At 38.0% G+C, this 18,315-nt stretch overlaps 1 protein-coding gene across 1 annotated transcript in view; it reads right to left on the reverse strand.

Moving 5' to 3' along the window:
• LOC125896049 (guanine nucleotide-binding protein G(s) subunit alpha-like) overlaps positions 1 to 12,167 on the reverse strand; it is a 47,765-nt gene extending 35,598 nt beyond the window's left edge. Inside the window, exons 1-4 of the mRNA XM_049588401.1 lie at positions 10,544 to 12,167; positions 7,941 to 8,013; positions 2,771 to 2,825; positions 1,466 to 1,585 (exon numbers count right to left, since the gene is read on the reverse strand). Of these exons, the coding sequence (XP_049444358.1) occupies positions 1,466 to 1,585; positions 2,771 to 2,825; positions 7,941 to 8,013; positions 10,544 to 10,682 (387 nt within the window). The 5' untranslated portion in view covers positions 10,683 to 12,167. The remainder of the gene's footprint in view (positions 1 to 1,465; positions 1,586 to 2,770; positions 2,826 to 7,940; positions 8,014 to 10,543) is intronic.
• Between the last annotated feature and the right edge of the window lie 6,148 nt (positions 12,168 to 18,315).

An 18,315-nucleotide genomic window follows, 5' to 3' on the forward strand; every position in this document is an offset into this window, starting at 1 on the left:
TGCGCTTCTTTTTGACCATTATACCTAATCAACCAATTTTTTTGTTTGTTGTTGTTAACAGTATTTGAATTTCCACTGTCTTAAATTGTAATTATACTTTGGCAACACGTGAGAAATGTCAGATCAATAAAGCTTACTGAATTGAAATCTAAATGTAGTTGATTTTAAACACATTTCCCAGTAAATCAAACAAGTTATCTTTGATTGAAAACCCTTTAATATTGATTAAGATTTATAATAAATCAACAGAGTTTGATTTATTGGGGTTTTGGACTGCTGGATATGACCATTTATTGACATACCAAATCAAAAATGGCATTCTATTTTTTCATTATTGATTAATCTGCTGATTATTGTCTTGATTTTTTGGTTAATCAAATTGTGCTTAAGCACAATATGGTGTATTTAAATTCTTATTTTGTGCGACCAGCAGTCCAAAATCCCCAAATATAAAGTTTCCTGATAATACAAAGTGAAGAGCAAATCTTCACATTTAAAAAGCTAGAAACCTTGAAAATAGCTTAAATGTTTTATAAATCATCAAAACTGCCCACATTTTTGTTGTTTTTTTGGCGATCAAAGCAATTATTTAAATGATTGTTTCATCCCAATTGGTTGTGGTCTTATTACCATGTTTGACTGTGCTGGGAATCTCAGAGACACGGCCGGGCGCAGGCTGCAGCTCAGGGGGGAATCCCTCTGAGTCTCTGTGTTTCTGGAGGACAGGTCCCTCTGGACACATTTAGGGTTATTACAGACAATCAGTGTTAATAGGTGGTGTGGATCTCTCAGGTGAGAGGCTCATTCAATTGACGGCCTCCCAAGCGGAAGCACACCTGCTAATTACTGAATCACTGCGCAAACACACTGGGCGAGCTCATAAAGGCTGCCGTGGGAGGTTCCTCTCTCAGCCTACAGCACACCTTGTCAGGGACCTGCTAGGCAGGCTGGCATTGATACTCGGTGACATTTAATGAGAGCTATAATAAGAGGTTGTGATCAATTTCACAACAAAACATCTATAAATAAACACGCATAAAAACTAAAGCTGATCTGTATCAGTCTAGTTTACTGTAAGACGTTCAATGATTATTGTTAGTATTAACGTTAGTATACCATTATTTTCATTACCTATTAATCTATTGATTAGGTAATGAATAGATCATATGGTCTACTCAATGTAAAAAAATATAATGCAAATGAAAATGCATATCACAATTTCCCAGAGCCCAGGTTTGCATATTTAAACGTCTTTTTTTTGCCTGACCGACAGCCCAAGAACCAAAAAATATTCAGTTTAATATCAAAAATGGAACCAGAGAAATTTTGCCATTGTTATTTAAAAAAACAATACTTGTACTAATAATTATTAGTAAAAAATGGGACTTGCAGCTGACAGAGGGAAACAAACCAGTGCAGAAGTCAAACAGTTAATAGATCCCGAGAAAGTAAAGGTGCAACTTACCGAAGGAAACTCAAAATCCTTCTGGTTTGCTTGGTTCAGGACATAATCGATTCGGCATTGGTTTGCAGGACAGGCTAACTGGCATGGCGGTGTGAGCGTAGTCATGGCGGACACAATCGTCTGGATGGAGAGAACACAAGTAAGCACAATTTGTTAGAAAAACCTTAAAAGACACCAGGATTAATATTCAACCCTTTCCTCACTTGCACTGTCTAACATGGTAACAGAAAAGTTTTTTGCTTTACATTATCACTATGAAGGAAATGCCGATTGCACCCTGTAATAGCTATAGAATACTGACATCATCAGCGTCTAGATTGGTTCCCTATGAACCTCACTTTCACTGCGCAATTCTGTTTGTCACCGGGTATGAACTCCAAGGAAAATGAAGGCTCCATTTACGGCACAAAGGAGGTGCATTACCCACTGTGCAACCAAAACAGGAGGAGGAGGATAGCGCTTTTGTTTTCCGCACTAGCTATCAGCCAATATCCCCAGTTATCAAAGATTATCAGTCTAAGTTCAGAGCTTCATTTCTTCTACATGCTCATTTCTAAGGCAACATGTTGCGTGAAGTTCATTACTCAATATCTGTTGTAGTGTTGCACAGTATACCGGTACTAAAATAGTACCGCGGTACTAGAGTATTCCAAACGGCACTATACCGCATTTGGAAAATACCGGTACTTTGAAATTGATTCAATTCATTAATTTACTTAATTTATTTTACTCATTTATGCACACAAACACCTTTCTTGTTCCTATTGGAGCACAGATTGCACAAGTGGTGTGTATGACAACACCTGTATCAACATCCGCAGCTGGCGCACGTGAAAAGAGACAAGAGAAAGTCTGCCTCGCAAACTTGGTGGAACATTTGAGTAACCAAACCGTGACATCCGTACTGAGGTACTTACCGAACCATGATTTTTTTGGTACCGTTACACCCTACTATTTATTGTTCTAAAGATTTGTATCCAAAAGGACTTTTCCTTAGGAAAAGTACCGAAGACTATCGAAAAGTATCGAAATTCATATTGGTATTGGTACCAAAACAAAGATTTTGGTATCATGACAACACTAATCTGTTGTCACGTAAAGTTATTTCATTGCCTAACAGCATGAGTAATAACTGATTATGAGACAAACAAACTTTTATGAATTCCAGATTTTCCCCTTTTTCTTTTGATGCTCATTTTTGTTTGTTATTTGTCAAGCCCCCCAAAAAAGTAAATCTCTCTCGACTGCTCCCAGTACAGTAGGGAAAGTGCTCTAAAATGTTTAAAATGTGTCAAAAGATCTTACCTCTATAGCTTCTTTAATGTTGTTTTTAATATCGTGTATTTTCTGTTTTTTCTCCCTGTGAAGAACAAAGAATGGTTTGTGTTATTTATTTGCACACAAAAGCAAAAAATTACAAGAATAAAGCATCATCTCCTGAAGTCAAGACAGTGAATGCAGTCAATCCTTTTGCTTAAATGCTAATAAAACTGTGATTATTGTCATTTCCTAAATATAGCTCAATCAGGAAGTGGTATGTCACCTTTAAATCCGAATATGGATAACGTAGCTATACAGGCAAAACATAGTGTTATCTAAAATATTAAAGAAACAGCCTTAAAAAAACAGAGATTAAAACATTCTCCTGTGTTAATGTAAGCTTTGGTCAGAATTTTCAGGATAGCATAAACCTCTCTCTGTCAGCCTGGAGGTGAAATATATCAGACATCAGTATTATGGCTGCTCCAGATGCAAAGATACCTTTATTTTGCTGACCAAGTGCAACCCCTGAATTTTGTGTACTTGCTGATCCCAAATGAGAGCAGCAGAACTTGTCTTCATTTTGGCAACGACATTTATTAAACAGAAAACAGCAGAGTGGGGGTGTGGAGGACAACACGGACTGTTACAGTATATTTTAAGGTGTTTTAAAGTCCAATATTAACTACCACCTGCCATGAGCACATAGCTGAATCCAAAGTATTAACAAATCCAGTGATATGCTCCACATTTTGTCCGTTTATTGTTCAAAAGACAAACACACCAAGCATGGCACTGGGGTTTATGCAATCTGTGGGCTTCACTGATACCAGTAGTAAAGGTCTAACGTCACACAGGTCTTTCAGAAACCAGACAAAAGACACGTTTGACAATTGAAAGTCAGACTTGATACTGAAATTCCCCAAACGAGACAAACTTAGAGCTGCTTACACAATCAGGTACCTGCATGGTGTGACTTCCTCTGAATGACCCATGGAAAAATATCTCAGTGTATCAGACCAACATGTGCATGTGTGTTGCGTTCGAGTGCACTGTGTCGTATATTCTGTCGACATTACAGCAGCCTGTCATACTCATGTGGAACAGAGCATGATTGAATGTGTTCTGTTTTAAGGGACTTTGGTGAAAAAGTGACACCATCAGCATCGCTGTGTGCTGTAACCGAAACTTAATGCTGACTGAAGGTATGGTGGAGGACAACACAACAAAGTTTCAGCCTTGAATGTGTATTTATGTTTCCATGGGGCGATTCTCAGTCTGCTAAAGAACATTTTTAATTGTCTATGATCATTGGGTGATACTGGCAAATAAGAATATCTAAATATTTAAAACCTAATACCTCAAGAATGATCACATATAAGGGTTTCTGGGATGATGATTGGTGCTTTCAGAAGACAGTAAGATGAGATGACCAAAAAGTTACTGATATTCAATCATTTCACTGAGCTTAAATGTCATATGTTTACAAAATATACCTGAATAAACCCACACATTTAATATTTTTTGTCAGAGATTCAGAGCATTCTGGTGACGTGCTCACTGCAACAATTTCCCAGGTTGGAGAAGATTTTTAGAGGCAGCATTAAGAACAGGAACGTCATAATTCTGCGCCAAAGCCGGATAACTTCAATATCAACACAGCTGGGCAGGTCGTTGTACGTTCACTTACAGAAATAGAAACTTTTGTGTCTATATATTTCTTCGACACGAGATGAAAATGTCTCACAGGCTTGTGATCAGTTAAGGAAAACTCAAACAGAGTAGCTTGCAATCCTCAAACAAAAATGGCCAACATGAACATAGTGTGAAACTGAATACTAAGGTGAAACAAAAAGACAATTCAGTCTGATTATTGAGATCAAAAATGGTATCACTTGACTTACGCTGCCCTTTGTATTTTAAAAAAGCCAAATCCCTTCAGATATTTGGTGCAGGATCGTGACACTTGACAGTAGATTTATTCATTACTCTACTCCAGCTGTTGACAACTGATTTTACAAAAATGACTGGTTGATTAATCTATACGTAGACGGACAGCAAATCAAATGGCAATAACTCTGAAAAATGACTGAAGTAATCGCCAAAAATTCCCAGGTTCGTAAAAGAAGGGCTTATGTCAGCTACCCGAATGATCCTCAGATTTTAGAACTGTACGTCCTCTCAGATCTTGAAAAATGAATCAAATCTATGTTAGAAATGGTGACATAAGAACTGATATTAGCTAGAGTCAATGATGAAGGTGAATTTTAAGAAGTCAAGGGAACACTTTTTGTTCTTAGTAAAGCTGGGACACTGATGATCTGATTGTATTGTTCTAATTGCTAAATATGTATTTTGGTTGTTCTAAATATGTGCATTTTCATAGGTCTTTTGATTCTGTATAAAGGTATTAATATGTGTGTGTATATTTTAATAAATAGAAACGTTAATTACATTATTGTCCCCTGGTTTTCTTAAGGTTTTTTTGTTTGTTTTTTAATGATAGTAAATTGAACATCTTTGGGTTTTAGACTAGTTGTCAGACAAATGCAGACATAAGAGGACATCTCCTCGGGCTCTAGGAAATTGTCACAGACTTTTTTTTGACATTCTATAAACCATAATTAATCGGAAAAGAAGCAGCAGATTTACCAATAATTAAAATAATCATTATCTATTTTACAATATATATTACTGCTCACTATAAATAGAGAATTTTTTTATGTTTATTAGTGCTGAATCAACTGCCAAGTTTTTAAACTCAAGGGAACCAGTGATCCCACTTTAAAATTTTCGGTTACCAAACAAGAGAACTTAAAGGAAACATCGTCAATCTGATCGTTTCCTCAAAAGAAAGGAGATCTTTGAACTTTTTAAGGGTGGCTTTAGGGAGCTTCCCTCAGCTCCTTGTTCCTTAATTTCACTCAGAGTGGCCGCAGTACGACAGCGAGAGACAGACTACATTCCTCACATAAAGGACCTCCACAAACAACCCTCACCCTCATCCCTCCTACATTACTATGTCATTCCCTATCTTCTCCTCCTGTCCTCATCCTCCTTATCCTCCCACATTGTGCCGTCTGGCACTGCCCTGCACTCAGCGGGGAAACCCAGCAAGGTGAACTCCTCCAGGTCCAGAAAGAGCGACAAACCCCCCGGAGCTAAACAGGACCAGGGGAGTTACAGCCGACTGTGGTTTGTCATTACACATGAGCGTCTGGGTCTGTGAGGAGCATCTGTTCGACATGACCCAGAAATAAGCACATGATGATGCTCCTACCCCCAAAACCCCTTTCTAGGAAACAGATGATTAAGAATAGAAAAATGTGACTATTGTTTCCATTGCATCAATTTGGGAATTGAGTTTTAGGAAATTCATAAGACAGGGTGGCCTGAAACCACCCAGGGGCAATGTTTCCATGAAAACCTGAAACAGATAAAGCATTCTTCTGGCATTACACAACCTTTGAGTATTTACTCCAAAACATTACAAAAATATGCCCAAAACACTTGACTTCATTAGGGATAGTTTTTTAAAAACAATGACAAGAGTCTATCCCTTCATGCCAGAAGAAATGGGGAAAATATTTGTTTACTAGCCAGGCGATCAGTTGCGGTCAATTAAAATCCTTTAGTGCGTAGAAAGTTATCCCAAGTTTCCCTTCTAATAATCAGCACAATGATTCATCAATGTCTCATTACATAATAAGAAGAAAAGGCTGCTTTTCTTTACTCTGACTAATTTATAGGATTTATAGCTGGAATATGTATTACGTTACATAATCAATATTTTAATTTTCAAGCTACAAGAATAGTGAGATTTGATATACTTGGTTATTGCTAGTCTGATGGTTAGTACTAGAGCTAGCTGTATGCATTTGTTGCTAAGGATACGTTTAAGGAGACTTATTATGGTTTTTCATATTTTGTGTCTTATATATAGTGTTACAACAAAGGATGTTTATATTAAACGTAGCCAAATAATGAGGTAAATATATGTAAAGTAATCCCTGAGCAAAAATGTAAGGTTTCCCATAGCGCTGAACACTGTTACTAACAGTTGTTTCTACTCATCTGCTCCAGGCACGCTGCTACAAGTGCTTACATTACGTAGCCTACACTGCTACATGTAGCTACATGCTAACGTCAGAAAAATGTAATCTTGGTTGCTGATGTTGTTAATTTCTCTCCAATTTCAGATCAAATTTCTGCTGGAACATGTGCGGTTGTGTTTAGAAGCTTTTATTGGTGATTTTTCACAGTAGGAAGTGCTGAAAATCTCTGTTACAGTCATTTCCAGGCTGCAATGAAGGTCCAGAAACACTGAAATACGCAAGACCCGGAAACACTGGCCAATCAGAGCAGACTGGGCTTTTTTGGGAGGGGCGCTAAAACAGAGCATTTCAGACAGAAACCCAAAATACAAGTATGAAACAAAAAAAAATAAAAAAAAATGGCGCAATAGGTCCTCTTTAAATGTTAAAGATAGTATCAAGATTAGGATACATTATTGTCTCGAATTGGATTACTGTAATATTGTTATTTCCATTATTCATTAATCTGCTCATTATTTTCTTTTTTTATTAATTAATCATTTACTGAAAATGTCTGAAAAAAGTGAATTAAAGGTCATCGTAAGTTCATCAAATTTCTTGTTTTGTCTTTGAAAACTGTCCAAAACCCAAAACATTTAGTTTACTGTGATGTCAACTAAATAATTCTCTATTTCTTTCTGAAAATCCTTCCTTAAGAAAAGCTGAAACCAGAAAGTATTCGAAATTTTTGTTTGAGAAATGACTCAAATCATTCACCAATTATCAAAATAGTTGCCAATATTATTACTATTATACTATTATTACTATTATTAATTATTACTTTTCTATCCATTGACTAACCGACTAATTGTTTCAGCTCCAGTGTACTATAGCTTAAATAATGATTTGTAACAGTATCATGTCATACTGTTTGTTGTTGCTGCGTCTTGTGAATGCACCAGCCTTCCTCAAAACATCATCAAGGTATTTTGTCAACTAACATTTTCGTATCTGTTCATGCCAGTATCACCTGATCGCTCCTGATTATCAGTTTCTTACCTACATTCTGTAAATAAAACCACCCAAACTGACTGTAATGGATTAGTGATGCAATGTGCTGTATGTGTGCGTGATAAACAACATGTATAAAAAGTAAAATATAGAGGGAAACCAACACTTACTCTGCATTGAAGCCATTAACGTGCAATATTCGCATCTGTTTGACTATCGTGCTTTTCCCGGATTCACCGGCCCCTGAAAGCAGAAAGAGGACAGAAAGATAAATGTTTGTTAAAAGCCAAACAAAACTGCGTCTGAGACATCCAGAGTGGGGATCCATCTGAAACCAGTGGATCCATCTGAAACCAGTGGATGATGAACGAAAGCTTGTGTTACTGGATACTGGATCTGTGAGGGCTTAGGCATTTTGGTGTCTTAGTTAGTGGAAGTTACTCTTCACATTAAGATCGTACATGATAATCTTTGCATTGTTAAAGATGAAAGCAATAGTTCCCAACCTTTGTAGCTTGTGAGCCCTTACAAAAAAAGTGTCTAGTTGGGGCCCCTTGTCATGTTTTACATGTCAATTATCCATTATTTCACAAAGTAGCAAAGACAGGAGAAAATTACAAAACATTAATACAAAAAATGAAAACTACCTCAACCAGCGAGAGCAGAACAATGCTACTTATGCATTGTTGCATCTACTAATGTGATATATATTCTGTAAAATGGCCACTTTTAATAGTATAAAGAAGAATTTTGCTGCTGGAAAGATGACCATAAAACTGGGCTGTCTACGCAACAGAAAGACACAAATACTTTTGAAATTGGTGTTAAATGACCAGAGAAAACAGAGGAAAAGGGCTGTGGCATTTGCTTTTGCTCAAGAGACAGAAAACCTACAACGACCAGAATGCACTGCACTGCAGCAGACCATTTAACACTCCCACTGGTGGGTAACGTAATACTAGCTTGGGTTTTTTTTGTTTTGTTTTTTTGACACAGAAACAATATGGCGGCCAGATGGTAAGAAACGATCTGGAACTACATTTACACAGTGAGCTAAAATATATTTCGGGAAATATCTGAGCCACACAATAGGAAGCGCAGTCACAGAATCTTGGTTCATATTTGATCAGCACTGCTTAGTTTTAACATTTGAGCTCAGTTTTTTTTTAAGTCTCCATTTTCAGAATACAGGAAACAGTATGGCGCCAATTTCCTTTCACAATTTCTCATATTACAGCCAAACAGTGCACTAAAATATGTTCCTGAAGACATTTAGGGTGAGGATGAGGTGATACAGTAACAGAATCTTGGTTTATATTTGATCACCATTGCCTAGTTTTACTGTTTAATCTGAGTTTGAGAGAGAAAGAGAGAAGTGGGTCTCTCTCAATCCGCTTCTATACTCCTCATGTCTGTAAAGGCAGGCATATGAAAAGAGAAGGTACAAGAGGTAGTTCGAGCAACAGCCCTAGAGCCAGAGAAACTCTGCCACATGGCACCAAACGTGGTTTTCAGCTGGGATATCAGCAGGATGATCTGGGCGCAGGTAAGACCCACATACTACCCACATTGTTATGATACAAAGCTGGTTGAAAATTGGCAAAGTATCCCTTTAAGTGATCAGTTTACTGATAATACATCAGTACCTTCACTTATAGGTAGGAGGTTGAATGTAGGACTTTGACGTATATACTGTTGTATCGGCACTCTAACTTAAGTAAAGGATCTGCTTCCAGATGTGCAAGGGGCTCTCAGCATCAGGGATAAGGACAAGAAGAATCGATCAAGCTGGTAGACGAGATCAAGTGTTGTTTTGTCTTTGAGCAAAAGGCAATGTCATTCTCCATAATTCTGGCATGATAAATGGTCACACAAGTTCACAGTTGAAAAGAGAAAAGGTCCTACATGTGTCCTTGCAATCTGAAAATTAAAGAAGCCAGGCCATATCGTCTCCTAACCTGGACACAAGGAGCTAGGCTACAGGCCTGCGATTCAGAGCCTGAGTGTGAGTGTACAAATCTAGGATCAATTTCAGATTAGAATGAACAGGACAGGTCTTTCAAGGGAAGCTAGTAATCCCTAATAGTAATCCTAATTTGCTCTCTCTCCGTAGTACTCTGAGAGGTTTAGCAGGATACTAGCGCTGGCCTTGAAGTTCAGACTGTATCATGACATGGAGGCCTGGATGATGAAGCCAGAAATAGCTTCATCAAATTAAAAATAGTGGTAGTTTTTAATAAGAATATCCATTTCCGGACTAGCTGGTGTGGAGAGGATTACGCAAAGGTGAAGTCTGAAACATAGCATCAAACATAGAGAGTCTATAGGCCTGAATAACTCAAGGTGAATGCACACTGCACACACACAAACACACATTTTGCCGTGTGCTGCCCTGGTAAAAAACGCCTATTGGTGGCCTCCCAGCCTCTGCATGCTGCCTTCACACAAATGCTGTCTGTCCATCCGTCCAGCGTCTCTCACATGTTCTGTAATCATGCTCCATAATGGCCCATGAATGCAGCAGACAGGCCTGCTTTTCAAATTGTCCTGTGCCAAGAAGACACTGTGACATCATGTCATTGCATCATGTATTGATGCTTCACCAAGACATTTTTCATGCCAACAATCTGAATCAATAGCGGTTATATTTAAATAAATAGGTGAAATGCTGTTGTGTTGTTTATGGGTGCAACAATTCAGTAGAAATGGGCCTAAAGTGGACACACACACACACACACACACATTAATGAATGATGAATTTGACCAAACCTACCTAATAGTAGTAGCCGGTGAGTCGCCCGGTATATCTGTTTGTCTTTTTGGAGCTGCTTCTCTATCTTTTTGTTGGCTTCCCTCTGTGCCTTCTCCTCATTTCGTTGGTCTTCGGTCTTACTATTGCCAAGACAGCCCATCTTCCCAAAAACCCAGTGTTAGGTTCAGGGGGGAGGCAGGGTGGGTGGTTGGTTGGGTGGGTAGGTGGGTGCAGGGAGGGAGGAAGGAGGGAGGGTGTTGATCAGAAGGAAAAAAAAATCAATCAATCCTAAATTCCTAGACTGGCCCAACAGAGGAACACCTGGCTCAAAATGGGTGACATTTATGTTGCCAGATGAGACAAGATGTAAACCTGTTAAGGTAGTAAGTAGACGGTGGCCTCCACCAGGGCTTTGGCACGATATGTATGGATGGATGTGGCTATTTACTGGCGATTTATCACCTAGAGATCACTCAAAAAAACACAGGAGCAGAGCAACGATGCCGCCCTCTCAGACGATTCTTGTGTTTTTCACTGTAAATCCGCAATGAAGTCATCAACATTGATATGAGAGAGTGAAATCCCCAGCCTTGCAATGTACATGAATGAACGACGGTGCTCCTGTCTCCTTACAGATGCTTTAAATATAAAGGCTGGTGTGTGTGTTTTCAGTGTATCAGGTTTAATTTTCTTAGCAAATGTCTCCTCCGGAACCCATCTTCGGCAGATATCTCACACTGCCATTCATTTCCACTCACAACCCCTATTTTTCGACCTTTTTCTTTCAATATATATTTAAGGTTATTATCTATCAGGGTTGTTTGCAATCCACCTCACCAAAGCACATCAGAGGGCGGATGAGGAAAAATAAAAATAAAAAATAAATATTTCCTCTTAAAATGACGGCATGTGAATCATCAGGCTACACCGGGGCTTCTTTCTCTATCACAACCGTCTCTCAAATCCGTCACATTATATACACCGTTTTATTTTGGGGAGGGGAGGTGGGCTGTCGTCGTTGATGTTAGCAACCTTATCAATAATATCCTGTTTTTAGCCGATGTCAAAATTATTTCCTCTCGCCGTCAACAGATGCTGCTGCTTGCTTTTTGTCGGAGGGTTTGACCAGACCCAAAAAAGAGGCCCCTTCTCCGTCCTTTTTCTCTCTGTAACGTTAATTTGTATTTCTCCTCACATCGGAAAAGCTTCTCCGCGCGAGCAAAGGCGGATTTTGGCAGTTGGGATGTCCTTGAATATAACGCGATATCCAGGTGATAGTCGTTGGAAAATCCTCCGTTATTTCCCCGTTTGGCGCAGGTACAGCCCGCTGTCAAGTCTCTCCTCAGCTTTTTGTATTCCCTTTGAATCCGTATGGTAGATTATGGTTACATGTGCATGATACATGAACATACCGCGGTGTTTTCAATCACTGGTCCGACGGCGACACGTTTGTTCGTTACCGCCGACAGGCCGCGTCTGCTCCGGTGAACCGGTCGGGGAAATGAGAGTCGTTTTCTTTGCGGCGTTACTCTGAATTATTTTTGCCCCCTTTTTTCTCTGAGAATTGTACATTGAGATAGATAGCGTTGAAGAGGTGGGGTGGGGCAAACGGCTCTCACGGAACCCTGGGAACGAAGAACGGTGGTCAAGCGCCGCGTGACGAGAATTGCAACTTCCGGTTAGGACTTTCACAATAAAGCCCCTCGTGATAGCGTCATGCTCAATGTACAGAATTGTTTAAAATGAATAAAAATATAAAATAAAATCCTACTTTTAATACAGTAGTTAGAACTATCAAGTGTGACATCTATCAAGAAAAACACACTTACACATACACTCAGTGTCCACTTTATTAGGTACACCTATACAGTGTAATGCAATCCAGTACGATTGTTCTGCCATAAGATCTACTTTGATTATTCTATAGATGTTTAGTATGTATGTTTTGCCTCATTTTTTCTACTTCCCACATGAAGGGGGCAGAATATATGAAAAACATCTCCTAAATCTGGCAATGTCAATAATAACTGAATAAAAAAAAACCTTTACAAAGGTAGAATTTATGGCAGAGTTGCTGTATTGAGTTGCATGAGATTGCACCTAATAAAGTGGCCACCAAATTTAATTTATAATTGATCATTTATTCTTAACATTCTGATGTCATCATCAGCCCCTGTACGCATTACTGCATGTAGGCCAACTGGTTTAGGCTTGACACCTCTCACAACAAAATAAAAATAAATAAATAAGTAAAATAAAATAAAACAAAACAGTGTCTAGTTGGGATCCGCAGTCATGTTTCGGATGTTGTCAGTTCCACCAGAAAAACGTTTTCCCTCGAAAATGTTCAGATGGGTTCATTTTAAAAACTGTTCATATTATCCAGCATTTCACGAAAATAAGATAGAATAACAGATTAAAGAAAATGTCATGTATTTACAGATTTAAATGACATCACAAAAAATTTAGAAGGGAAATGTTTCTTGATGGACCTGCAACAACTCACAGACATCCAACACATGACAAAGGGTCCCAACTACACACCATTTTTGTTGTTTTGGGTTTTGTTTTGTTTTGTTTTTCTTTTGCTAAGAAGTCACAAGACAAAAAAGTTGGGAACTACTGTTGTTTTTTTGGCAGTATATTGCATTTTATCAAATGTTTTCATGTAACATCCAATCTAATAAGCAACTAGTAGGTAACTACCACTGTCAATACAAATATTAACAGTATTTATATTTGTATAAATACAAATAAATGTAATAGAGCAAGTTGAAAGTAGCATAAAATGGAAATTGTCAAATAGCATGTAAGTACCTCAAATCTGCTCTTAAGGAACAGAACTTGAGTAATTCTACTTTGATGCTTTTCATACTGCTTCCTGAATAATAATACAGCGGAGGATTCCTCAAAACAAGATCTTTATTGTATGGGCAACTTGTGCCCCATCAATAAATTTCATTATAGCCTGATAACATTTTACTCTAAACATTCCTTGTAGCCGAAGCTATCAATAAATTAGCATTTCAGAATAAATACAATGTAGCATGTGTCATTTAACAAAAAAAAACAGTACAACACAATAAGTATACCTACACATACAAAAAATGAAAATAAGTTACTGATCAATAATGTATACAAACCATCAATTTTTGTATTTTTTTAAAACCACATTAAACCCTGATAATGTAACATGCATTTTAAAAAAGGAACAGACAAACCCACAAACATTAAGCTACCCACTTATCTTTCATCATCAAGGCGGAAGCCATATCTTGCTTTTAATTTGAAGTCAGAATTCGAGTACTTCCTGTTTCCTCCTTGCTGCCGCTTGACGCATCTGGAATGAAGCAGGCTCGGATCACATGATTGCCCGGAGCGTCATGAAGCAGAGGTACAGAAGGGGAGAGGCGCCCTCTTTGAAGCAAAATGATTATCAACCTATACACCCAAAGGTATCAATCAATAACTCTGAAAACCTTTAAATTAAGATATAAAAATAGTCAATGCCACAATATACAGTTAGTAGCAATAATAAAAATATATATGATGGTAAAAAGTGAAGGATAGACTCTAAACAGAGAAAGAGTTGGTCTAGAAAATGTACAAAAATAATGCAGGCTTTAAAAAAAAATGTATTACTTTCAAATATCTTAGAGAACATTTAAAAACAATATTATCAGGTGCGTTTATTATTTCTGTGACCAGTGTTGGGGAACTAATCTGAATTTTGAATCCCTAATTAAATCAAATTGTCTCCAGCTTTCAACATTTTCTAACACAAGTTAAAAATAACTAAAACATATTTGGGATCCAGACTCCTCTGACAGTATCTCTGGTTGGATAGTGATAAACCCTGATGTCTGAGTCCTACTTATCTTTGACACTTTACATATTTGGGTTGAAAAGACTGGAGAGTTTCCATGAACTCCTCTTAACCTCCATGGCAAGACTTTTATCCAGAGCAGTCGCAACATTATTTAAACTGATGGATACACTTATGGAAATATTTACACCGAGATGTTCCTGTCAGCTTAACTCACCTAATGGTGATCTGAATTTTTAAACGGCTCCCTGTATTTTCTTTTCCTCTTTAGCTCTCACATGCATTCAAACACTGTGCATCAGAAATCACACACCCACAGACACACATACTGTATGAAGCACACACACGCACACACACACACACACACACACACACACACACACACACACACCACCCTCCACAAATACGTCAAAAGGCAAGGGAAAGAAGCTCAGGGCAAAACACATAAAGGTCATCAATGACAACTAAATGCTACTGTGGCTCTCTAATGAACCCCAACAGACAGCTGAGGAGGAATGATTCAAGGTAATCTTATCCTGTTTCTACTGTGTTTCTATTTAACAAACTTTGTTTACACACATCAGGACGTTAGTCTTCTTGTCTAAAAGCCACACTATCTGATAAATACCCAAACAGTGTCACGGGTACACCTGTGGACATTGACCCTTTGTGCACATGCTTCCTAACTCCCGCTCTTCTAAAAGAGGGCTGATAGTGGAAAACACGCATACTGTGGCATCATGTCTGTGTGAGTAAGAGACGAGAATCAGACACAGGTTTTCACGTACAAGGAATTTGCCTGCGTAACACTTACAATAATCCTAGAAAGAGAAAAGAGAAAACAGGTGCTGCAAAGGTCAAGAATCATAAATATAAAATGGGAATTTACAATGAAAAAAAAAGTTTTAAAGTGAAAACAGCTGTATAGTGTTTAAAACCAAGATGATTTAAGTGCACAGTTGTTCTCAGTATGAAGAGTTTTCAGTGTCCTGTATTGTTATCATCATCCTGTGCTTCATATTGTAATACTTTGTCAGGTACAGCAGTACAGTGTCTGCTGTAAACATCATATGATATTAAATAATTAACTGCAGTACACACTGAGGGAGAAGTAAGGGACATGTAAAGCAAAAGCACATCTGCTAGTTAACAAAAAATATCTTTACGCTCAGTTTGTGGATCTCCATCCAAATAAACTTTTCTGGAAAAAAGAAAAATCTATCCAGTGTTTATGTATTTGGTTTTCTTTCATGGTAAACCTGTGACTTAAACTGTGACGTGTCAAAAATCTCTCCAATGCGAAATGCCACCAACACTGCCTTTAAATGAATCCTAATCTTCAATTGTCCCATCATCCTGCTAAGATTCATTTATATTCTTACACATGTAAAATATAACAATGTGAGCTACATGCTGACAGATTAAAGGGGCAGTTCACCCCAAAATTAAATTAAATAAGTTAATTACTTGCCTGTAGTGCTGTCTATCAGTCTAGATTGTTTTGGTGTGAGTTGCTGAGTGTTAGAGATATCAGCCGTAGAGATGTCTGCCTTCTCTCCAATATAATGGAACTACATGGAACTCAGTTTGTGGTGCTCAAAGCCCCCAAAAAATACATCTGAAAAACTCCATGACAATGTCTCTTTGCAGAAATCATGACCCGATTACTCAAGTTACAGACCGTTGGAAGCAGTTTCATGTCGGAAGTATTTTTTACTGCTAGCTTACTTTGCACCACTGCACTGTCACAAGCACAAGCCTCTCGTCCATGAGTAGATGCACACTTCCTTCTGCATGGTGATGCGGTTGGAGGGTGTAGTTTGGTAGAAAGGTAATAGTTCCTACATGAAACTGCTCACAACAAGGTCTGTGGATTATCTTAGTAACCAGGTCATGATTTCCAGAAAGAGACATTAATGGTGAGTTTTTCAAATGTGTTGAAAAACACCACAAGCAGAGTTCTATAGGGGTGTAAATACAGACAGTGCAGGTAGTGCATTGCACTGGGGCCTCTAGGATGGAGGGATTCGTAGAAAGTGATGCAAGTGATTCAGATTACCACCTTGGAAATATACCTGTGTTCACTGATACATTTTTTAAGAAAAAAGAATATTGTGTGCCATTTGCTACATACGTCCTCAAAAAGGCAAACCCATCTGCGTGATTGTTTTCTTTTTTCCTTTTATTTTTGAAATAGTCAGTAGCTATCTAAAACAAAATTATATATGTGTTTGCTGATCCTGTGAGTTTATTTATCTCCTTTATCTTATATCGGAGTTATGCTATGTAGTGTGTGAAATAGAGTATGGTGAATGTGCTAGGAAAGGTAGTATCGGCACTGTCTCTACCTGGAGCTTGTATGAACAGAGCCTGGGTTTGTTGAAGGTGGCAGTGCTGTTTGGGCTGAGAAAGTCATGTGTAATGTAAGGTAGAGGAGGTTGTTGGGTTGGTGTGGGGAGCAGTGAGACCTGGCATTAGGGGAGTGTCTCTGGGAGGCTAGAGACTACTGTCTAGCCTCCTGGAGGTGTCGTGGGACCAACTAAATGAAATACTGGTGAAAGGAGGTTCCCACCCGATGACCCAAAGACATGTTAGTTATCACAGCTCACTGGTCTGTATAGTTAAGCCTTGCCATAACAGCTAATCATAGGGCTTAGGAGATTATTCACTGAGTGCTGATCCTTTTCTAGACCACAAATGTCTTGTGTTTATTTGAATGAATATACTTTTTCTATATAAGTACAAAATCTATAAATATCCTATAAAAACTATTCAATTAAATGATTAATTGTTACTTTGTTTGATATTTTTGTCAGGTATGCAGGGTTGATTGCTGGGTAATATGTATGTTGATGTTGTCCAATGTCAAGTCTCTACTTGTGTCAAGACAATACATGCAACGTAACTTCCTTACGCCACTGCATCTAGTTCCATTATACTGGAGAGAAGGCTGATATCTCTAACACTCAGCAACTCACACCAAAGCAATCTGGACTAATAAACAGCATGACAGTTAAGAGGGAACGTACTGTTTGGAATTTGGGGCGAACTGTCCCTTTAATGTGATCATCAGACAATATTTATCAGTCCCTTTATATATGTTGGATCTAAAACACATTGGTAAAATATTTATTTATAAATACAGTAAAAGAAAATGCCAAAATTAAATGTAATCCACTTGCTTAATTATAAAACAAGAACAGGTCCATGATGTCATGCCTGTGATAGCCCTCTAGATGGTAGCATCTCTCATACTTACTCTCCCAACTACTGCACTTTTTTTACTACATTATTATTACACCTATACTGACATAGTGGCTGAATATGGAAAACTGATATATTTTTTAACATCTGGGTCATTTAGTGAAGGAAATTTGGGATGCATTATCAAAAGTCTGCTGTGAAAAGGCAGCAAATGGTCACACAATCTTTTAAACAAACGTTTCAGCATCTTTGTCATTAAAACTACTCCTTCCTGTCAGACATGGACACAACATGTGTGGTATTCGTGTGTGTGTGTGGGTGTGTGCATGCATGTGTGTGCACAGTATAATCATATTAATGTAGTTACTCAAATGAGGGTTATCTGACACTGACCAGAGAAACACACAACTTCCATTCATCTTCTCTTTACTTCCTTCCTGTTTTTGGTCACTGGTTCAGCTCACAGATGTGTTTTAGCCAAATAAAGTCATTACGATAATGTTGTGCTCTCATTGCACTGTTTGTTTTTTTTTGCAACAGTTAATGATTTATTCACTGATAATACATTAACAAAAAGACATGTTATGAAGGTTCTGCCACCAAGTTTGCACAGCTTTGCTCAACAGGAATAAATACGTCTTTTCCATTTTAACATTTCCTTTTAAATGCAGCTGAATTTTTATTGTGTTACTTATGTGCAATATACTGCACAAACAAAACTTTGAGACACAAAAATCATATGTCAGCATATTAGAGGACATAT

The sequence above is a fragment of the Epinephelus fuscoguttatus genome, linkage group LG1, assembly GCF_011397635.1.
Source record: "Epinephelus fuscoguttatus linkage group LG1, E.fuscoguttatus.final_Chr_v1".
In the NCBI taxonomy this organism is placed as follows: domain Eukaryota; kingdom Metazoa; phylum Chordata; class Actinopteri; order Perciformes; family Serranidae; genus Epinephelus; species Epinephelus fuscoguttatus.